We start from the raw sequence: 24,429 nt of genomic DNA on the forward strand, positions 1-24,429 counted from the left end.
GAGAAGCATGGGCTCTAGGCGCGCGGGCTTCAGTAGTTGTGGCACGTGGGCTCAGTAGTTGTGGCACGCGGGCTCTAGAGCGCAGGCTCAGTAGCTGTGGCACACGGGCTTAGCTGCCCCGCGGCATGTGGGATCTTTCCGTACCAGGGTTCAAACCTGTGTCCCCTGCATTGGCAGGCAGATTCTTAACCACTGCACCACCAGGGAAGGCCTATAATAACTTTAAATGGAGTGTAATCTATAAAAATTTTGAATCACTATGTAGCATACCTGAAACTAATACTGTATGTCAACTATATTTCAAATAAATAAATAAGATTTAAAAAAAAAAGCATTGGATAATTCTGAAACGATTTAATCACAGTGAGGCCAACAAACATTGTTGCTTCCCAATGTGCTGGAAGAGGAAGTACATAGAACCACCTTGATGAAAGCCTCCCACAAATGTTAAATCTGCATCTGATCAAGCTCCAGAACTAACTATCCACTTATAAGAAATATGGGGGAGGAAGACTAAGTTAAAGGATACCACAAATTCAGATAGGTAAAAAAAGTGATTCACTTTTTGCAACTGATCAAGAATTTTTAAAAAGGTGGGAGATACACCTGAAAACTATATTGTATGCCAACTATATGTCAATAAAAATTTTTTTTAATTAAATTTTAAAATATAAAGTAGCTATTCCATTTAAAAAAAAAAAAAAAAAAAGGATGAAAGGGAGACGATTCTAGATTTAAATAGATTTATGAGAACTAACAATCCCATGCAATGGGTAAACTTCATTTGGATTCCCAGAAGAAATCAATATTAAAACACATTTTTGAGACAATTGGGAAAATTTGAATATGACCAAGGTATTAAATGATGCCAGGTATTATTGTCAGTTTTCCTAGATGTTAATGACATTGCAGTTACGTAAAAAAATATCTATGTTGATCCATATTGAACTATGTAGGAGTAACTGATGTGTTATCTGTGAGTTGCTACCAAACGCTACAATAACAACAACAGCAACAATAATAGTAATAAAGGGGATATGATGCAAATGTGGCAAAATCTTGATAATTGTTAAATCTGAGAGATGGTTATCTGGGGGTTCATTGTAGTATTTTCTCTATGTTTCTGTATGTTTGAAATTTAGTCATAATTTTTAAAAAATTTTAAACTTATTGTCCTGCTAGTGATATTTAACACTTTTGTTTTTGAAAAAGTATGTATACATGTCAGTTTTCATTATTAAAGCAGAAGATTGGGGAAAAAAAAAGTCAGTGTCATACAGGACAATGAAATACTGTGGAAGTGTTCCAAATTAAAGAAGGCTACAGAGACATGACAACTAACTGCTGTATCTGACCCTAGAATGGATCTTGTCCTACAAGGGGAAGAAAAATGCTACCGCAGACATTATTTAATCAACTGACAAAACTGGAATGTGGACGATAGATTGGATAAAAGTATGGTATTGATGTAAAGTCACGAAGTAACGGCATTGTAGCTATTTAAGAAAATATCTTAGGAAACACACTGCAGTATTTAGCAGTAAAGGACCATGATGTATAAAACTAATAGGAAAAAATACAGATTAAGAGGAGAGAAAAGGCAAGAGAGAAAATCAAATAGTAAAGCAAATAGGGTAAAAAGTTAATAATATGTGAATCTGGGTAAAGGATATGCACGTATTCCTTGATCTCTTTATTTTTGCAATATTTTATAAGTTTGAAATTATTCAAATAAAAATACTTTTTTTAAAGTTGCAAACTGGAGGCCAATGTCCACACCCTGCATGCAGTTCTGTTGTTTGACTTGCACTTTATCTTTGAAGTTTCTTGAATTTGCTGAATTAGTTTAACATTAGGAAGGTTTACATAATAATTCAGATTTTTAGCATTTCCTTTAAAAAAAATTCCGAGGAATCAGCAAATCTAGGCCTACATTCCCTTATGCAACAACCTACTTTAGGTGACTGGCAGCTGCTCCTTTCTCGATGAAGACAGGAGTGTTCCCGTTCACCATTCACCTCATTCCCAAGCTTCGAACTTTCTCACTTATGTTACCTGCCTGCCTCACTGGGCACTTGAGACTCTAGCTCCTGCCACCAATGACCATCATGCACTGATAGAATCTAACTGTTTCTTGGTGGGCTGGGGGAAATGGTGCTCTATATTTTGCTAAGGTCACTACCAATTCTGACTTTTCAAAATAGAACCCAATGGTTGTGAGCCAGAGCAAGGGGTTAGGACTACATTCTAAGCACAGTGAAAAAGCACTGCAGTGTTCTCACAGGGGGGTGACTTGGCCTGACTTCTGCTTTTGCAGCGTGGAGGCTGGATGGGAGGAGAGCAAGAGTGGATGCTGGAGGAGCCTGAGGAGACTCTTGCAGGAGTCCAGGAAGAGAGGACAGAGCCCTACGGGGCGGCAACAGGAGAGAGTGACTAAAGGGCTTCCCTCTGTCTCTCTTTCCCCCTTTTCTTTGTCCAGAAAAAGACAAGTCCCTGGAGTAAGTTAAGAATTAGGAATGGGGCTAGGGAGATGTGAGGTCTGCAGCAGGGAAACAGAAGAGAAAAGCAGCTTCTCTGGCAGAGGAAGAGGTGGGCTTTGTGTGACCACGTTACACTGGGCTTGGGCAGTAGTCCCCAGGGCCAGTCACAGAGAGGTCAAACAAGTAGTTAGAACAAGATGGCCTCTGATTTCCCACTCTGCAAATCCGAGCAGTGCCAGCAATTATAAAAGAGAAAAGATTTGACCCTAAAATTTTTTTATCACATTTAGAACACAGCTATAAATCACTTAAATGGTTAATATCTGGGAGTCCATAAAGTGGAAGGGGATAATCCCTTATTCGGTGTGCTAAACTTTTGACGATTTAAGATAGCCTCCGAATGAAAAGCTTTACTGCAGACTGGAAAACCACTGTAGAGGATAAGAAGCAGGGTGAAATGGAAACCACACTGTAGAATTTTGAAAAACAAGACTAGCACAAGGTCTGGGCCTAAAAAGAGGTGATCATAGAAGTGCATGATATATGTAAAAACTAAAAGGCATACTCACTTTTTGCTCTGACAACATTAATGGAAAATTTCCTTTAGTACTACACTGGCAAGCTAACACAACCAAGTGACATATTTGACCAACACCAAATAGCTGTATAAAAGTCATTTCTGATTAGCAATTACTCTGGACAAAATTAACTCTTGACATTACAATTATCACTAATTCTTAAAAAGAACTATTTAAAGGGAAATTTGCAAAGCCATTAAATTTTTCCTTTGTTTTTTATTCTCCTTAGTAACACCAATTTCACAGTTTCGCAGCTGAGGAAAACACATGCAAATATACGCTACCTGTAAATTATCTTGTATTTTCCATCTCGTCCTTTGTCTGACAGAGCAACCTCGTAGCTGTAGGGGAAGGAAAGACCACTGTGGGGTCCACACGAAAGTCCAACAGGGGGAGCCCAGGACAACACAACTGTTCTTGCCTGAATATTAGAAACCTGAGGAAGAAAAACATGAATCAGACACTACACTTCTCCCCAGAACATTTTGTGATTATTAGTAGTAGCATTAAAATGGCTCAGATTTAACTCAAGAAAAACAAATTTATTTTAATTACCAAAAAAAAACACCCATCCTATATGGCATTCTTTTGTCAAAGTCCTGATGTCCAAACTACAGCTCCTAAAACATCTGTCCTTATTATGCAAACTTATATCCAAGTCTGATGCAATTCACACTTGGTCCTCCAGAAAGTAAAAATAATGTCACGTTTGAGAATTTTTTTAAGGTAAAAAGTTGAACATGATATTTCAATAATCTCCATGATGGCCATCGTATTATGTGGAAGGAACCCACATCCATAGGTACTTTCCAGCGGCCTCCAAGCTTTGCTTGATGTTGAATTCTCCTGCAAAGCCAAGACCTTTCAAACCACGCTCCTCGAAGTCCTGCAGGTTCCCGGGAAAACCCAGTACGGGGCGGGGGGTGGTGGAAATGGAACCATGGCCCAGGCTGACAGGTGGCAGAAATATGTGTGGAGATGTTTCACCTCTCTAGGCTCTGCTTTTATCTTTTGCTTTAGCCTCCGCTCAAGGCTTCATTTGAACAAAGGAGTCTGGGACTCTAAACGCCTCAACTTTTCCCTCTTATTTAGGGCTTCTCTGAAGCACGTTCTTACACTATCTCCCAGGCATCCTCGGCAGAACTGAGCCCCAGCTGCCCGCAGCTGTAACCTGCTCATTAACAGATCCTGCACTGGCTTCTCCTCTGCAATCTCACGTCTCTACTCTAACCGTGCTTCCTGGGGCACCTCCCCACTTACACCATTTGCCTTCCAATCTTTGTTTCAGAGTCTGTTTCTGGAGAAGCCTAATCTAATGCACAGTCTAATTCTTTAAAATAAATCTGTCAATGCATTTTAATGTTCTAATGTTCTAAAGTTTATTTTGTTGCTCTCTAGATATTGGTCTGGATAACATTAAAACAAAATAAGAGTTAAAACATACATTAAAGCTTAATGTTCATACAAGACTTTATAGCTGTAGGTTAGAGGAGGTTGTGGATGGGGATGTCTAAACTACTAAGTCTCTATCTTTTTTTCTTCTATTTTTGTCACTATCTGATCTAAATAAAGGGTATTAAAATATAAAATAATTTAAAAGCATGAATAATAAATAAGGAAATGAATACTGAGTTTCCCTTTTCAGTCTATCATGCATTCCATTTTGAGCAGAGATCCCTTCATATCATTTCTGTTCCATATAGATACAGCATCATTATATATTTAACCAATTATTTAGTCAAACTCCTACTCATCCTTCAAGACCCTAGGCTGGCCTCACTACTCCCAGGTAGGCTTCCCTGAAATATCCTATCATCTCTCTGTTCCACAGCACCTTGCTGCTATCTCTACTCATTGCTAATCATGTTAATAGCATTTGCCTACCTTCCCCACTGGACCGTGGGACTCCCTAAGGAGAAGGCCTGAGTCATATTCAACTGTGAGTAGTGGCTGCTTAGTAAATGTTGAATGAAAAATAAAAATCAAAGGGAATAAGACAGTCTGAGTTTCTGATACAGGTAACACAGTGGATGGCAGACTAGCATTACACATTTTTAAAAAAAACCTGGAGAGACGCTGTTACAGAATTGAACTCGACCCTTCTTGCTATGGCTCCAGACTAGCAGCAACTCTTCTGCCTACTCCTCCTGTGACGGCTGTGACCCCCCTTCAGCACACCGTCCCCTCTCACGCCCCTGAGACTTAGCTCTGGACTTTCCCACTTTCCTGCCTTTAACAAACTTCCTTTAGACCCAGTTCAAATGCTGCCTTTGCTTATTCATTTTATCATCATACCTTAACTTGCGAGGGGCTGTGGACACAAAGATGATTAAGATATGACCTCTGCCTGATGAAGAGATGCGTGAGGGGCCTCATGGCAGATACACTGAGCACAGGGGGGGGGCCCATGGCAGCTTGAGGCCAATTCAGGAAAAGTTTCTGTACGGTGCTGCCTGACTCCCTGCTCAGGATCAGCAACTGTTTTCTTTGTGCTCCAGCCACATTGCGCGGGCACCTATATTTGACACTCATTTCATTATACTCTGCTTTACCTGGTTATCTGTGTGTTGTTCCCCTGATTAGATTTTAAGGCAGCATTTCTACCACATACACCATTGTATTTGCTGAATTCCTTCACACACCATTAATGAGTAATCTTGAGATACTGGATATTATATTTGATTTTTAACTTAAAACAAGATATTTTGCTATGAAGAGTTCAGTTTATAATTTAAAAAGATGCTGATTAGGTACAGAGGAACATTCAACTGAGGTGATACGTGGCCCAATTCCAAGAGCACAGTGTGTAGTAACACTGATTCTATGAATGGTGGTGTGAAATAACACCACATCTCAAAAGAGCTCAGTCAAATGCTAGCACTTTAGATACTGGACAGGTATCCATAAATTCACATCCTTTTAAACTCTACTTTTTTCATCAGCTATTAAGAATTTACTCCTAAGAGTTCTTATCACAAGAAGAAAATTTTTTCTTTTTTCTTTCTTTATATTGCATCTATATGAGATGATGGATGTTAGCTGAACCTGTCGTGATAATCATTTTATGATATCAAACCAAAAAAAAAAAAACAAAAGAATTTACTGTCTCTCCTTTAGGACTTGGTTAAATTATTACTTAACTCAACAGCGATGTACAACACCTGAAGCAGCAACTAAAATAACGCTCACCTTTCGCGAGGTTCCCTGAGCAAGCCTTAGGAAGGCCAACTGTCCTCTGAACACAGACCTCTGTGCAAGTGCATCCTTCCCATCAGCCAGCCTATGAGAAGTGCACCTAGAGAACTCAGCATCATTTTCAAAGGACGGTGGCTTCCGGGAATTCTTTCCTGGATCTGAGCAGCCTGCCACCTAGATTACTACCAGAGTGGAGAGACCCGTTCCCTCCTGTGCTCCCCCCCTCCCTCCCTCTCACTGACTCCTGGGCCTCAGGTTTCCTTTCTTCAGGCATTGGAATCCTGAGAGAAAGAGTGCTTTGTCTCTGTTAGAACTTGGAACTCACTTCCACTCCAAGGCTGATGCCAGGAAATTACACGGTGCCTTTCAAGAGAATGTCATGTAAAGGGGAATCCTCAGCAGTAGATGCCTTTACTCCAAGCATCCAGGGAGGTGATAACTTTAATGAGAGATTCAGAACTCTGGGAACTAGGCTGGGTGCAAGCCTACTTCAGAGCGACAGCATTCGTACACAAGCTTCACCTTCATTCATTCAGTCTCTCTCTCTCTGGTGAAACTTTCTCACCAGCGGTGACCACTGAACTGAACTGGGGCATGGCTAACCTGATCATCACAATGATTGTCATGGCTGTGATCCAAAAAAAGAAGTTTAGAAGCCATAAAACTGACTTGCTGATGCTTAACGATTCTACCATAAACAGAAATCAATCTCCTTTGTAATGGTGATAAAAGTGGTGATTTTTAGTTACAAAGTTATTGGACAAGATCCAACGTGACATTTGTTTCAGCACTAGTGATATAAGAGTCTGCTGTGAAGGTTACTAGTGTTAAGTCTGCATAGAAATTACTTAAACTGCTTTGAAGTATCTTTGAAGGACTCATAAAACCATCTACTTCTAAATGATTACACACTGATTAGAAGTCATTTTTGTCTATGTATTGATTAAATATAGATTTGAACTTGAGAACAGCTGCTAGTTAAAAGCATATATATATGCATACACATATTTGCAAATGATAAACTGCATTATCTTGTACCTATTTCATATGTAATCCTTAGCTCTCTTTCTCCTTTCCCCTTTCTCTCCTGTTCATCCCAGTATTTTAATACTATTCTGTGAAATTTTACTGTCTTAATTTTCAGACTATCTTATATGCAAATGATATTCATTATTTGGATCAAAAACACCATTTACTCTCATAAAGTTACTAAACTGTTACTCCCGTGTTCAAAAATATTTCTATGTAAGTTAGCAGCTTCTAAATTTGGTCTGTCTTTGGATTTAACTATGTGGGAGGTCTGCTGATCCAATTTAGGGAGTATGTAAGGAAAATATTACCATAGACATGTTGGCTTCACTTCTAAAGTACCATCATGAAAAATAATAACATAAAGGAAAATTTAAAAGGAAAAGGTCAAAGAGATCATTATTCAAAGAAATGGATGCTCAAATCTAGGAATTTCAGAATCATCTGTTACTATAATTCCTTTAGTGCTAAGAACCTCAAATCTGTTTCCAGATCTACTGCTGTTTATGTTTCAAGGGATTGCTTCTTGCAGGGACAGTTGTTCTTCTTAGGTCAGTTAACTCACTTCTGGAACCAACAAATCAATTGTTTCTACAAGCTGAACATTAGCGGATAGAAACAATGCAGAACCACAATTCCAAGTTACATTTATTTACATCCTGAAAATAAACGGCCCAGTATGTGGGAGACTTCATCTAGCAGCACCATCAGCGCAGGTTAAACCACATTAGGTTGGAGCTGGCTGGTACTAGCAGAGGTTGAGCCGTAGGCCACTTAGAGTCCTATCAGCTCAGCTCTCTGGTGCAGCAGTGGCTGTGTGGGCACTGTCCCCAAGGCATCTAAGTGTTACCGTCTCGGGACAAACACCTTGTATATTTGTACCCTGTTTTATTTAATGGCTAAGTACTTGGATACTTATAGCATCTGGGTTTCTGAAGAGTAAATGACTTGCTTAATTCAGGGTGCCCAAAGTTCTAGAAAGATGACTGGAATCTACAAGTCCTCAGTAATGTTTCTAACACCTAAAACAAATCATCCGTAAAACCTTGAAGAAAAATATATGTGTTTTATTTGGAGGTGTTACCAGATGCAGCTGAAAGAAAAAAAAATTGAGAACAGCAATCCTTTAGACAATTGTGTGCCGAACTTTCTGCAGCTGCTTCTTTTCCTAGAAGGTGAACAGCCCCCTTCCCATTTCAGAGTATAGCAGGGAGTTTCACTTTTGCCTAACGATATGCTAAAAACTCTAGGAAAAGACTCCATTCCAAGGACTCTATAAATAGCATACAATTTACTTTTCAGATAGTCCCACACGGTATTTATTATCCGACCTTTCAAAGGTAAGGAAACTGCGGCTCAGGGTCACAGAGCCAGTTAATGGCCACGCTGGGCTCCAACTCACAGGACCCTCCTCTGCATGCTGCTGCCTCGCACTCTGGCTCCCAGCCGTGCCCACATCCCACCAGGCTGGCGGAGCCTCGTGTGATGCTGGCCAGCCATCAGGTATCTGTCTCACCTGGCAGAACCTCACTACAGCCACTGCAGGCTGCCCCACATTTATTTACCAAATACATGTTAAGGGTTCACAACGTGCCAAGGACAGTGCTAGGTACTCGGAGCACAAAGATAAATAAGGCACAACCACGAGTGAGAGTTCCAGGCAGAGCGGGGAGGAGAGGAAAGAAGGGAGAATAATGGTGTGAAGAACTAACAGCGCTGGGAAGGATGGGTGGACTGTCGTCCAGCAGAGAAGGTTTTTGTGGGGACCAGGGTTGGTGTGGTGGGCAGAATAATGACCAACCCCCAAGATGTCCACATCCTAATCCCTGGAACCTACAAGGTGAAAAGAGACTCTGCAGATGTGATTAAGTGAAGGATCTTGTGAAGTAGGGACTACCCTGGATTATCTGGGTGGGCCTGATGTAGTAACAAGTATGAGTAACAAGTCTTTGTAAGTAAAAGAGGGAGGCAGGGCCACCATCACCCTGATACCAAAACCAGGCAAAGATGTCACAAAGAAAGAAAACTACAGGCCAATATCACTGATGAACATAGATGCAAAAATCCTCAACAAAATACTAGCAAACAGAATCCAACAGCACATTAAAAGGATCATACACCATGATCAAGTGGGGTTTATTCCAGGAATGCAAGGATTCTTCAATATACGCAAATCAATCAACGTGATACATCATATTAACAAATTGAAGGAGAAAAACCATATGATCATCTCAATAGATGCAGAGAAAGCTTTCGACAAAATTCAACACCCATTTATGATAAAAGTCCTGCAGAAAGTAGGCATAGAGGGAACTTTCCTCAACATAATAAAGGCCGTATATGACAAACCCACAGCCAACATTGTCCTCAATGGTGAAAAACTGAAACCATTTCCACTAAGATCAGGAACAAGACAAGGTTGCCCACTCTCACCACTATTATTCAACATAGTTTTGGAAGTGTTAGCCACAGCAATCAGAGACGAAAAAGAAATAAAAGGAATCCAAATCGGAAAAGAAGAAGTAAAGCTGTCACTGTTTGCAGATGACGTGATACTATACACAGAGAATCCAAAAGATGCTACCAGAAAACTACTAGAGCTAATCAATGAATTTGGTAAAGTAGCAGGATACAAAATTAATGCACAGAAATCTCTTGCATTCCTGTATACTAATGATGAAAAATCTGAAAGTGAAATTAAGAAAACACTCCCGTTTACCATTGCAACAAAAAGAATAAAATACCTAGGAATAAACCTACCTAAGGAGACAAAAGACCTGTATGCAGAAAATTACAGGACACTGATGAAAGAAATTAAAGATGATACAAATAGATGGAGAGATATACCATGTTCTTGGATTGGAAGAATCAACATTGTGAAAATGACTCTGCTACCCAAAGCAATCTACAGATTCAATGCAATCCCTATCAAACTACCACTGGCATTTTTCACAGAACTAGAACAAAAAATTTCACAATTTGTATGGAAACACAAAAGACCCCGAATAGCCAAAGCAATCTTGAGAACGAAAAATGGAGCTGGAGGAATCAGGCTCCCTGACTTCAGACTATATTACAAAGCTACAGTAATCAAGACAGTTTGGTACTGGCACAAAAACAGAAATATAGATCAATGGAACAGGATAGAAAGCCCAGAGATAAGCCCACGCACATATGGTCACCTTATCTTTGATAAAGGAGGCAAGCATATACAGTGGAGAAAAGACAGCCTCTTCAATAAGTGGTGCTGGGAAAATTGGACAGGTACATGTAAAAGTATGAAATTAGAACACTCCCTAACACCATACACAAAAATAAACTCAAAATGGATTAAAGACCTAAGTGTAAGGCCAGACACTATCAAACTCTTAGAGGAAAACATAGGCAGAACACTCTATGACATAAGTCACAGCAAGATCCTTTTTGACCCAGGTCCTAGAGAAATGGAAATAAAAACACAAATAAACAAATGGGACCTAATGAAACTTAAAAGCTTTTGCACAGCAAAGGAAACCATAAACAAGACCAAAAGACAACCCTCAGAATGGGAGAAAATATTTGCAAATGAAGCAACGGACAAAGGATTAATCTCCAAGATTTACAAGCAGCTCATGCAGCTCAATAACAAAAAAACAAACAACCCAATCCAAAAATGGGCAGAAGACCTAAATAGACATTTCTCCAAAGAAGATATACAGATTGCCAACAGACACATGAAAGAATGCTCAACATCATTAATCATTAGAGAAATGCAAATCAAAACTACAATGAGGTATCATCTCACACCGGTCAGAATGGCCATCATCAAAAAATCTAGAAACAATAAATGCTGGAGAGGGTGTGGAGAAAAGGGAACACTCTTGCACTGTTGGTGGGAATGTAAATTGATACAGCCACTATGGAGAACAGTATGGAGGTTCCTTAAAAAACTAAAAATAGAACTACCATATGACCCAGCAATCCCACTGCTGGGCATATACCCTGAGAAAACCATAATTCAGAAAGAGTCATGTACCAAAATATTCATTGCAGCTCTGTTTACAATAGCCAGGACATGGAAGCAACCTAGGTGTCCATCATCGGATGAATGGATAAAGAAGATGTGGCACATATATACAATGGAATATTACTCAGCCATAAAAAGAAATGAAATGGAGGTGTTTGTAATGAGGTGGATGGAGTTAGAGTCTGTCATACAGAGTGAAGTAAGTCAGAAAGAGAAAAACAAATACAGTATGCTAACACATATATATGGAATCTAAGGAAAAAAAAAAAAAAAAAAAGAGGTCATGAAGAACCTAGTGGCAAGATGGGAATAAAGACACAGACCTACTAGAGAATGGACTTGAGGATATGGGGAGGGGGAGGGGTGAGATGTGACAGGGTGAGAGAGTGTCATGGACATATATACACTACCAAATGTAAAATAGATAACTAGTGGGAAGCAGCCGCATAGCACAGGGAGATCAGCTCGGTGCTTTGTGACCACCTAGAGGGGTGGGATAGGGAGGGTGGGAGGGAGGGAGATGCAAGAGGGAAGAGATATGGCAACATATGTATATGTGTAACTGATTCACTTTGTTGTAAAGCAGAAGCTAGCACACCATTGTAAAGCAATTATACTTCAATAAAGATGTTCAAAAAAAAAAAAAAAAAAAAAAGAGGGAGGCAGGAAAGTCAGAGAAGGAGATACGAGAATGGAAGGGGTCGTGGGCCAAGGAATGCAGGCAGCCTCTAGAAGCTGGAAAGGGCGAGAAAACAGATTTGCCCCCAGAGCCTCCAGAAAGGAATGTAGCCCAGCCGATACCTTGATTTTAGCCAAGTGAGACTCATTTTGGACTTTCTGACCTCTCAGATGACAATCTGACTATATTACACCTAACATCATGACTATTTACACAAAACCCTGTCCACCCTGCTCTAAAACCTGTAAAGAGTTAAGCACTTAATAAATACTGAATCAGGAGGAAAGGACCAATGCATATAAACACTGCTTTTATCTTTCTAGAGCCACATGATCCTCAGAAACAGACTTTATCACTTCTGCAGTAAAGAAATGATCAGGTATAACTTAAGAAAAACACTGTGTGTGTATACACGGGACAGAGACCAGACGATGAAGTTGTCTGACTACATCCAGGATAGTCAACTAACCTGTTGCTCTGCCTTCTCACGCTGACTATGACTTCTGTGTGTCCCTCATGGGTTCTTCTTTCTGCTGCACTATAAATGTAAGCCTGCCTACACTATAAACGTAGGCCCTTAAGCCTTCTCTAAGCTCTCCCTATGCTCTACCCCAACCCCAAAGCTATCATCCACTTCTATGACTCCAATGGTCACTCCGATGCATGTGCTCTCCCCAGGTGTATCTTGTTGCCCTCTCTCCACAGCACTGATCTACCAGACACACTCAACCACCCACTTATTCGTCTTCCTGGATACCCTGCTAGTGAGACAAATTCCACATGTCTAAGAATGGCACTGAAGATACCAAGAGGACACAGACACAAACCTATTCTAGAGGAACTCACAGATTACCGGGAAAGACACAAACACAAGTAAGTGGAGTACAATGTATTAAATACATGCAGAGCACAGTGAAGCTGTAGTACCACATGTAGTACCAGTGGTACCAAATACCGTGGGGAGTATCCCAGTTGATGGGACAGAAATCAGGACAGCCTGCCCAGAGGAAGCAACTCCTGAAAGGTGTCATCTGAGCCTGAAAGCCCAGTTACCCGTGACACCTGATAGCCAGTAGGCTGTAATGCCTGACTGATTTCGCTCTAGAATGGCTCTAGTATCCATCCTCTCCTTGCCACACCTGAGGCCACCGCCCTAACTCTGATTCCCACAGCCTCTCGCCAGCCCTACAATAACAGATGCCAGACACTTGTCTCCCTGGGTCCATGCCCTTCTCACTGCAGTGCACCTGCTGGCTGTTTGATCCTCCTGAAAGTACAGTCCTGATTATAAGAAACATAACTTCTTTGCTCATAAACTCTCAATGGCAACCCGCTTCTTACCGGATCAAGTGCAGACTCCCCAACCCAGCATCAACCCCCTACGTTTCTGCAAGTGCCCTACTGCGTCCGTAGTCCAGCACACCTCATGTTTTTAGGTTTAGTCAAACTCAACTATGTGCCCTGAGGCATGTTTGGACCCTTCTGTTAAAAAGCCTCAGTATTTGAAACACATGAAGAATCAAGGTTTTCCAATTCAGCTAGAAAACACTCCAAAGAACTTTGGCTCTCTAAACTCAGATGAAAGGCTGAATCAACATTTTGAATTTTTCATTTGAATTTCAAAGCATCTGGCAAAATCAAACTTAAAACCTCACAATATCACTACTCCCACCAACTTTTTTCCTTGCCATTACACTTTGGACTAATTTTACTCAGCTAATATTTACGTACCTTTTTGAAATTTACCTGGAAAAATACCTTGAATTACTGAGGTTTTCAAAAATTATTATTATTACATTTGCACAGGTAAAGGGAAATTACCAGAAGAAAACTGTTCTGTAGCCTTAGAGGGTGAGGGTAGGGGTACCCCTGGAAATTGGGATGAATACCTAATTGCATCCAGAATATCTAAATGAAGAAGACATTTTGGTGGGTGATGACTAAACAGAAGACTGCTGTTTTATATTTTCATGCTCCATTAATAACAACACTATTTCACAGTTTATGAGTAATCCGTAACGGAAAGGGGCCCTTTTGCTTACCTACTGTGTGGTAAAAGAAAAGCATGTTTGAAATACTTAAAAAAGCGCCATTTATGCTGAGAAATCCAGAAGACATACCTGTGGCTTCTCTATTCCTGAAAGAATGTCTTGCACCCTCTTTACTTCCAACTCATACTCTGCGTGGCAAAAAGAGGAAAAAAGAAAAACAGTTAATGCCAGTAGAAGTCAGTTAGGTTGTCAAGTTCCTTTCCCAAGCCTTTAACAAGGGTTATCATGAAGTCAGTTGTCTGTTACCATGAACTTTTGGTACCACAAACATGATAACGAAAATCAGGAATGGGGATGTCTTTGGGGTAGGGATTTCACTGTGGTTGTGTTAACTTGCCACTATTATTGATTTACATAGTCACAACGCTGACCAGATTAACACTGAATTCTACCTAATAAATCAGCAGGCAACAGGGAACAGAGAACCCTAAGGAGGAGACAGGGGAGACCAGTGCAACGAGAAGCTGAGAGCAATGAAGAGATGAGGTTGAAGACAGAGGCCTGTTCATGAAGGGCTGTGAGTTCAGATTTTTTAATTCAAGTTTTATTCTAAGTTTGATGAGCAACCACTGGAGTGTTAAGTGGAGGGACTGACATACTATTGAGTTTGAAAAGATCTGTTTGGTGTCTGCATGAATAATGGATATATGGAAGCTAAGACTGGCAGCAGAAAGACCAGTCAGCACATTGCTACACTGGTCCAGGTGAAGATGGAGCTAGCTGGCCTGGGCTGGGGGTGGTAGTAAAGATGCTAAAAACAGGTCTGGTTTTGGAGGTATAGGTGCTGAAGGGTTGGATATGACGGGCAAGGATGAGGGAATGAGAAGAATCAAGGCTAATTCCTCGTTTGGGGCTTAATCAACTGAAAGGATGATGGTGTTTTTTAATAAGATGGGGAGATGGGCAAGTTTTGGGGCGCAGCAAGAATTGTTTTTGAGATGAAACAGGAAAAGTACTTGGAGCAGGGAGCATGGGGTGGGAAGGATGTGTAAAAATAGGATAAATTTAATCTGTTTTGCTAAAAGAGACATTTGACTTTCACGACCTGCTTGATGGAATCTAATTTTGAGTCTACAGATTTATTTAACTGTTCAACCAGTTTATGAGCTATATACCTAGAAATATTATGATTACTAAGACATGTCCTTGACCTCAAGATATTTCAAGTCTGGGGGAGTGAGGGTGGGGGAAGGAATGGAAGCAAACAGGAGATTACAAAGTGACAGGTGCTATGGTAAAGGCCCTCTAAAAGAGACCGCTCTAGAAGCTTCCTAGGAACCAACACCCAGCTGAGTCCTGTGGGCAAGCAGGCATTTGGAGGTGAAGGGGCAAGTGGACTAGGGGTGAGAGCAGGTTAGTAAGCCCAGCTCTTCACAGGCCGTTCATTCACAATGTTCAGGTCTAATTTCCAAGAATCCGACCTCAGCCCTCACCCCCTTGTCCCGGCCTCCCTCCCGTCACTGTCGCATCCTACTTAGCTCCTTCCCAGCAGTCATCAGAATTGGACATTAATTCTCCTGTCTAACTGTTCACTCATTTATTACTTTTCTTTCCTACTAAAATATAAGCTTCAGGAAGGCAGAGACACTACAGGTCCAGAGCAGATAGATTTTCTGTCAATAACCAGATAGTAAATATTTTAAGTTTTGTGGGTCACGTAAGGCCTCTATCACACAGTCTTCTTTGTTTCTCTAGCCACTTAAAAGTGTAAGCCCCAGCTTAGTGTGTGAGGGACACAAAAAGAGGCCACAGGGCAGGCTGCAGCTCCTGGCTTCAGGACGTGCTCACCGCTAAGCCCAGAGCGCCTCGCACAGTTGCTGCAGACTCACAGATCCATACGTACTTGTTGACTCAGTCAATAAACCAAGCGTACGTAAAAAATAACAAGAACTTCTAGTTGGCTCCACCCTGAACTTCAAAAGGATCGGTTCTTCGTTCTTTCCCACTGCATTCTGCTTAGTAGAACATGTTTATTTTGGTGAGAAAAAGAAAGGGGCTGGTGGCAATATCATATTTTTAAAAACTGCAACTAAAAGAAAACTCACATTCAAAAGACTAAATGTCCCAAGCTCATTTATAATCATGTATTCGTGTTAAGATACAGATAACGGACTATACTCCTAAGTCAAAACATACCCTCACATTTTCTGGGAACTCCTACTAAGTCAACTGTAAATACTGTGTATCTCAGAAGTTAGTTGTCAGTAAAAAACACATAAGCACAGTTGCAATAAATGAACTGGTTCACTTGTTAAAAACAATACTTTCTGAATCACTGGCTATTCCAGAGTTTGAAGCACCCTATGGTTTCAAACACTCACAGAGATACATTCAGACACTAGATACATTCAAACTGCTAGCTGAAGGAGGTCTTTATTGCCTTCTGCCATGACTGACATTTAAAGTGTCTTAGAAGGACAAGAAGCCAGACCCTATCCTTGAGGTAATAAAAGTTTAGACTAGAACAGAGATTATCGCCTATCCAACAAAGAAAGAAGAGAAGAATTGAAGAGCTCTCCAAAGGAAGAATCCTCCGGACTATTACTAGACATACGGCATGAAAGAAAGGAGAGTTAAAAAAAAAATTTGAAGACCTCCTCCCCACAGCCAGCTTTTAAACACAAACGGATGATAGAAGGAATGGTTATGCTTTTGACAGAAAAAGGAAAAATGGGAAAGGAGGTTGAATTAGAAGGGGTGTGGGGGAGGGAATCTGCTTAAAACTGAAAAAAATGGGTTTCAGGTAAGAGCCAGACATACAAGTGAAAGGCTCTGACTGAGATTAAAAACAACTAAACAGGGCTTCCCTGGTGGCACAGTGGTTAAGAATCCACCTGCCAATGCAGGGGACACGGGCTCGATCCCTGGTCCAGGAAGATCCCACATGCCGCGGAGCAACTAAGCCCGTGCGCCACAGCTACTGAGCCTGTGCTCTAGAGCCCGCGAGCCGCAACTACTGAGCCCACGTGCCACAACTACTGAGCCCGCACGCCTAGAGCCCTTGTTCTGCAACAAGAGGAGCCACCGCAATGAGAAGCCCCTGCACCACAACGAAGAGTAGCCCCCGCTCGCCGCAACTAGACAAAGCCCGCGTGCAGCAACGAAGACCCAACGCAGCCAAAAATCAATAAATAAAAATAAATAAAATTAAAACAGAAAACAAAAAAAACCCAACTAAACAACCTCCAAACAGAGGTCAGGACTTGCCTTGTCTGTCTCACTGTAATAACGAAAGCTGCTATTTTCTGAGCACCTAGATATGTGCTGGTCAGGCACCATCACCTTGCTGATTTTTACAGCCTCCTTGGCAAGATGGACATTCTCTGCTCCATTTTACAGCAGGAGGCAGGGCTGCAGTCTATTCTGCACATCACAGTTTCGTCTCCAGTTCGGAGCACAATATCTGCAAGGTGTCTTTGTCGACCGAGGAATGAGGTTGAGGGACAAACGAGGAGGTTTCCCCAGGACCACGAGTCTAGTACACGTCCCAAAGCAAGTAGAGCCTCTGGCTGCATCATGACGAACTAGGAGTCATGAGGGAGGGGGAGGGGGAGGGGGAGGGGAGGGGGAGGGGGAGGGGGAGGGGAGGAGCAGAGGGCTGGGACTGGCGGGGTGTGTGCACCGAGGTGGACGGGAGAAAGGAGGTGGCAGCAGGGACCCCCTAAGTCCCATGAGAGGGTTTGTGTTGTTGGGTTTCTTTCTTAAACTCTGAAAAAGCTGTCAAATGAATAGAGCAAAGGCATTTGGATCTGGGGACAAGGCATGTGAGGAAAGGAAGAACAAGAAAAAGTAGGCCATGAATGGAGCCAAACAGACAAAGGATTCTGCGAAGATCAAAAATAAAAAGGGCAGGGCCTGAGGAGGAAAGGCAGTGACAGGACAGTCACTACCCTATTATATCAAGAGAAACGTGGTATCAAAGCCAGACTGGATTCCTTCTTTCTTTCAAGGTTCTGAATTGTGAATACGGAAAAAGAAGAGGAAAATGCATTCACACCACATTTATTTAACGCTTTTCCATTTGTGCTACCGCAGACTAAGAGAAAAAAAGCAAATAAATGCCAGGCACACAATTTGCACAAACAAGAGCGAAAATAAAATTTGTTTAACTGAGCTAAAGTGACAGTTACTTACCACATATAAAATAAACTCTTGTGTGAAAGCTAACTTTCTGGTATGAAAATGCCAAAATTCACAATTCTACTACCTAAATAACTGAGTTAACTCAGACCTTGGCCTACCTCTCCCTAAGCCAGATTTAACTGTGCCTCGGAGTAGTCTATGAATTATTACCCTTTCCATGAAACAGAGAGCAGCTCTACAGAGTACGTTTCAGAGTTGGATCAGGCTTCTGCCTGCTCACGTGCTTTCTTTCTTTTTCTCAGTCTCTGTCTCTGTCCGTCTCTCACAGACACACCATGAGTGTGTGCAAAGGAGAAAAAAATTAGAACAGCTAACTAATCCCCTCACAAAAATTAACAAAACAAGAAAGAACAGTTCTGGTGATTTGCCGTTAGGATACCTTTTATATCAAGTTTAAAAAGAAACTATGTCTTGTTTGTTTTTGTCCTCCCCTGACCCCCAAGAATTTGGTGTGGGCCAACTGAACAAGAGATTGTCCAGAAGCGGAAGAAATGCAAGGTTGTAGGGCAAGGTGCTCTTTCTTCACTATCAGGGCTGCCTTCCTCCCTCTGGTTTTGCAGCAAGTAAATTTATCCAGAGGCAAATCTTATAAGCCAACTTTCTTTCTTCCCACATTGAAGCTGCCATGAGGTGAGCAATCAAATTAAAACCACTTTTCCACCTGCTTCAATTTTGTTTGTGACCATGGCTGAAGTGGACAGACATGACAACCCACCTTTTACATCACCACCTCCTTAATATTTGAAAGTCTTTTCCCTGCGGTGAAGACTCTGATCAGTAAAAAAGGATTACAGGGCGCTCTCAGACAGCTTTCCAAACAGAGTGGGGCAGGGAGCATTTTATTTTGTAGATATAGACACATTGGGGGTAGGGAATTTCTTGAAAAGGGATTAAGATGGAAGCCTCTTGTTTAAACATGTCCCAATTGAGGTGAAAACTACCCTATTTGGACATGCCAAAAAAAAAAAGGAAGGAGAGATTCAGTTCAGCAACTTATACCCTTCTTCCCTCCTAAACGCACATCTCCACCCAAGAAAATAGAGCATTTTTAGCACAGGGAAGGTTAAAATAAAAATACACTAGCAAAGCAAATACATTTTTTTGAAAAAGGACAAAAAAACCCACAAAAACCCCACGCACGTAGAGGGAATATGTGTCACGTGAAATTTAAACTTTCCACAAATAATGGTTTTCATGAATGCTCCAAAAAGAACTGTAAGTTCACACTGTCTGTATAACTGTAGGGCCTAAACTAATTAAAATATCCCACTTTATAAGCACAACTTACTTCTTTGGCTTGTTTCACTGTTTTCCTTCTTAGAAAAGAAACAGAGCTAGACACTTAGCTGCTAGCTATAGAATGTATTTACGGTTGTGACAGCAGCCCCTTCATTCCAATGAAATGACATCAGCATTATTTCTCTGTAACCCTTCTGTCTAGTTCTCATCCACAGGGTTCATTTACAGATATGCCCAGCATAACATAATATGCTTTCTCAGATTTGCCAAGGAGCCGACTTAGCTACTCTCTTTAAAAATTATATATAATAAACTAAGGGTGTGGAAAATATGCGACTTCTGGTCGTGCCCATTTTTAAGGTAAGAGGTTTAAAATCAATAGCAAACCCTCAATATAAGAACTAAATGAACAGAAATAAACAGTACTTTTGGATGAAAAAGAAAAAAAGCGGCTCAATAATAGGGACAAACTGGATATCTAGACAATGCCTACTAATGCTAATGAGAATAAATGAAGGTAAAGGAAAGACAGTTTACGAATGCTTGCTGAATTGCTTTTCCAATCAGAAAAATAAATCTGCTATCTTCATTTTTAAAATATTACTTATCCTGGGGAAAAAAAGAGGAATCAATAATTGCATACGAAAGTTAGATTAACTACCTAACAATCTCCATTTAGTGATTATGATCCACAGTTAGCGGTGTTAAATACAAACATTAAAAATGTATAAAATCACTAGGAATAAATTCGCATAATATAAAGACAATGCAGTTAATCCCCAAAGACAAATATGCCAGAAATACCTTCAGATATCACTCATCCTGATGCTAAAAATGCAAAGACAAACATCTTTCTAGCCATTTAGCTGGTTAAGTGGTTACACTATTTGAAATCCTGAAAGACAGACAAGGGAATACCAGACTCTCAACAGTGAAAAGAAAGCAGCAGGTAGGCGAACATACGTTGTGGGAAGTTGCCTTCCAGTCTAGGAAAATATTTTCAAGAGCAACATGGGTTCCAGACAGATTCTGGAACCTTAGAGAAAGCAGGAGAGATGAATTCCTTTTGCAGCTGGAGTGGCCAGCTGGATAGGAGGGAAGGCCAGAGAATGTAAATGGGACAAGGGAGGCTGATTTCCTCTGAGCTTTTGTTGCTATTTCTGGAATTCAGAAGAAAGAGTGATCTTCTGTCCTAGCCCAAGATCTGAGCAAAGCCCTACTAGGAACATTCATATTAGTTTATCCATAGGCAAAATGGGTCCCATTCGGGCAAAAGCTGTACTACACTTTAGTTAATAAGATACAAAAGTGCGAGGTCTGGGCTTTAATGAAAAGCGAAAGCACCAGATCCGTTACCCTTGCTGAATCCCAGGTCTCAGTTTCTCTCTCGACCTCCTCCTGTGATGCCAACTAAATTGGATTCTACCTAAAATACTAGGAGAGTCTATGCTCACTTCCGTCAAATTCTCTAAGAAAAATTCTCCTGTTTACTTCACAAGGCAAAAATCATATAGACACACGGAACTGGACAGAAGCAGCTAGCATTTTTAAGAACAGCAAATTATATAGGGATGAAAAACCCACAAAAATGGATAAAGTATGAGGTAGATATGCTTGCCTGGCAAGCCTGACTCTAGTACTAGACCTATTCTTTCCTTCCCTCTGCATGTTTGAACTGTGTCACTGGCTAACTGAACCCTAACCTGTGCCAGATATAGCTCTTTTATTTTGGGGGAAGGCTCAGCTCCATGATTACCCAGAAAGACCCGGTACCCTCCCTGGGTGTGTAACAGGAAAGTAATCGCTTAAACACAGGATAGAATGACTTACAAAGGTAATTAAAGTTTATACCCTACTTTCTGCACTGCCATCTATAAACGTTTCCACAAAATGTTTTTTCATTAAGGTTTGGCATGTCACATTGAAAATTTTTCAAGTAGCTTATTCAATACTTTTGCAAGACTGTTCAACTGATTTTGCAAGGCAGAATCCAGACAGCACAATTTTGTTAACACATTAAATCTGAAAGAGAATTTTAATATTTATACCACCTATCGAGCAAGTTCTGAACAGTTTTTACACCCACATTTTTAAATCTGATGTCTCACATGATGAAATTATATGCATTTGGGGATGAGGACAGAATTCAGTCTATGGCCAAAGAACCCAGTGAAGCTCATCAGCTGATACAGGAATCAAATCCAGTACTAACTTCATGTGCTACGGTTCTAAATAACTCACCAGAGTTCTGACATATGGAAACAGCATTACTATTCATGGTACAACCTACCTCAGCCAGGAAATCAACAAATGCATATAGTCACCTGGCAGGTAGTGTCAATGAGTAAAAGATGGTGGACATATCAGGCAAAAGGGAAGGGTAAGACTGTGGAAAACAGAAGATGCCTTCACCCTATCTAAAGGAAGCAGCTGCTATGTAGCCAATCAATTACCGCCCAGCAGGATCTAAGGAGTCTCAGGTTGACAGACTGCCATTTTTCCAGAGAATGTGGAAATGAAAAATTTTCTGTGAAATTTCCTGATTTGTAAAAATATATATTTTGAAACATTTTTAATCTATAGAAAAGTGAAGGAACAGTATTATGAGCAGCCATATGCCCTTCACCTACACTGACCAATTATTAACATTTTGCTATACTTGTATGTTCACATTTTCTCTCTCTATACACACACACATGTACACACATTTTTTTTCAGAACTATTTGAAGTTATTGATCTTATGACAGTTCACCCCAAAAACTTCAGCATGTATTTCCTAAAAACAAGGACCTTCTTGTTGGTGTGATGATGTAACCACAACATCACACCAAGAGATTTAACAGTGACAGAATAAAATCTAATCTATATTACATGTTCGAATTTCCCCAGTCATTCCAATATGTCTTTAATGTTCCCCCCCAACCCCCAATCCAGGGTCCAATCAAGGAACATGTGTTACATTAGTCTCCTCTAATCTAGAAGAAAAATCTCCTATATTTTTCGTCTTGCTAAAGTTAATATTTTTGAAGTGTCCAGACCAGTTTTCTTTTTCTTTTTTTTTTTTAAATTAATTTATTTTTATTTTTGGCTGTGTTGGGTCTTGGTTGCGGCACACAGGCTTTCTCTAGTTGCAGCAAGCGTGCTCCTCATTGCGGTGGCTTCTCTTTGTTGCAGAGCATGGGCTCTAGGTGCACGGGCTTCAGTAGTTGCGGCTTGCGGGCTCTAGAGCGCAGGCTCAGTAGTTGTGGCGCACAGGCTTAGTTGCTCCGAGGCATGTGGGATCTTCCCGGACCAGGGATCGAACCCGTGTCCCCCGCGCTGGCAGGCGGATTCTTAACCACTGAGCCACCAGGGAAGTCCCCAGACCAGTTTTCTTATGACATATACAACTATCTGGATTGTGTGACTATTTCCTCATAATTAGATTCAGGCTAAAAATGCTTATCAAGAGCTCTGTATGGATGTACTTCCCATTCCATCACTTAAGGAAGCACACAGTGCCCGTTTGAACCTTCTGGTGATACTCAGCACTTTGATCACTTAGTTCTAGTATTATGTGACATACTTCCCTGTTGTTAAGGCACCCTCTTCCCCTTTCACCTGAGGGTTAGAGTAAACACTAATATCTCTGCCAGAAGATATTACTATATTGATACTTGTAAGATGGTGATATTCCTAATTCTATCATTCCTTCTATGTTAATTAGTTCCCTCTCCCACATTAATTATCTATGAAGTCATGGATTATTTTTTCCACTCAATAAAACTTGTCATACTCTTTGCCATCATTCTTTTGAATGCTAAAACTGTCTCAAATATAGCCAGTAGGAGACCCTTCAAGCTGTTTTCTGTGCCCCTTTGTTCATTTCCTTGAGACTTCTGTTTGGAACACATGTTAAATATTCTGGTTTAAGATCACTTGGCCAACTGTGCAAAAATGTACAGACTGCAGGTGACAGATTTTATTAGCATTAAGTAGAATTTATCCAAAAGTTTTGGATTTGTCAAAAGCCACTACTACTCGAGAACTTTCTTATTTAAATGTGACTAGGAAGGAAAAAAACCCATCTATTTCTCGTTTCTGTATCTTTTAGAAATTAAAGTTAAAACAAACCAATAACCCAAAGAACCATCCTAAATGACATTTTAAAATACAGCAAACTTGAACTCTAGAAACTCAAACATGAATCATGGTAAACTTTGAGTAGAAAAACACAGAATACATTTGGCTCTTCTTGGATTATATAATTTCTGCTCTCAATTTCATCTGGTCATGTTTTATTTCTTGTTCTTCCTAATCAACATTTCCTTTAAAACACAGATAATCAAAAGAGACAGCACCATCTGCCCCAATCCAGAAAAGAAAATGGACTGTATTCTAAACACATCAAACTGAGAAAAAAAACTAAAATGAAAAGTTAGATTGGGCCAGCGAGCAGGAAACATCTACATGGAGAATGCTATCTATGAGAAATTTTTCTCCAGAATTGGGATCATTTTGAGGGCCAGAAGCCCTCTGCTCTTAAAGGTTTTCCTTTTATTCTCCAAAACATGTATAATAGAGCAGACATCCCACAAATCTAAGGTCAATGCGAAAGAAGTCTTAAGTTGTTTACAAGCAAACTAAAGTCATATGGCACTGATCTTGCTATCGCATTCTAAGTCTTTTATAAAATGAAATTATTTGGAATTAAAAATTTTCAGTTTTCTGTATAAAATAAAGGACTCTCTTGAGCCACGCAGATGACATCTCTGTTGTCCAAATGGGCTGCCCTTGTTGTTCAAAACAGGAAAGTCATGGGCCTATTAATAATGTGTTCTGCATGTATATTTAAAAATCAGTTAAAAGGTCTGAGAACTGGAATATTACATTTATACCCCAAACCAGCTCAATAAATGGCACACTTTACCAGCCACGTTTTAAAGTCTGCAGATGATAAATCATGCTCACCTGGGCTCCATATCCTAACAGCTGAGGTATATAACTCCTGGACTACAGTGAGCTCATCAGGCTCCCGGGGAAAACCCA

General features: G+C 40.6%; 1 protein-coding gene across 5 annotated transcripts in view; it reads right to left on the reverse strand.

Moving 5' to 3' along the window:
- The window catches only part of FNDC3B (fibronectin type III domain containing 3B), a 350,641-nt gene that overhangs the window by 92,864 nt on the left and 233,348 nt on the right, over positions 1-24,429 (reverse strand). For all 5 annotated transcript variants that reach the window (XM_061194472.1, XM_061194468.1, XM_061194471.1 and 2 more), the window contains exons 7-8: positions 14,088-14,146; positions 3,343-3,494 (exon numbers count right to left, since the gene is read on the reverse strand). In XM_061194472.1, coding sequence (XP_061050455.1) covers positions 3,343-3,494; positions 14,088-14,146 — 211 coding nt within the window. The remainder of the gene's footprint in view (positions 1-3,342; positions 3,495-14,087; positions 14,147-24,429) is intronic.

Source organism: Eubalaena glacialis, chromosome 6 (genome assembly GCF_028564815.1).
Source record: "Eubalaena glacialis isolate mEubGla1 chromosome 6, mEubGla1.1.hap2.+ XY, whole genome shotgun sequence".
Taxonomy (NCBI): Eukaryota; Metazoa; Chordata; class Mammalia; order Artiodactyla; family Balaenidae; genus Eubalaena; species Eubalaena glacialis.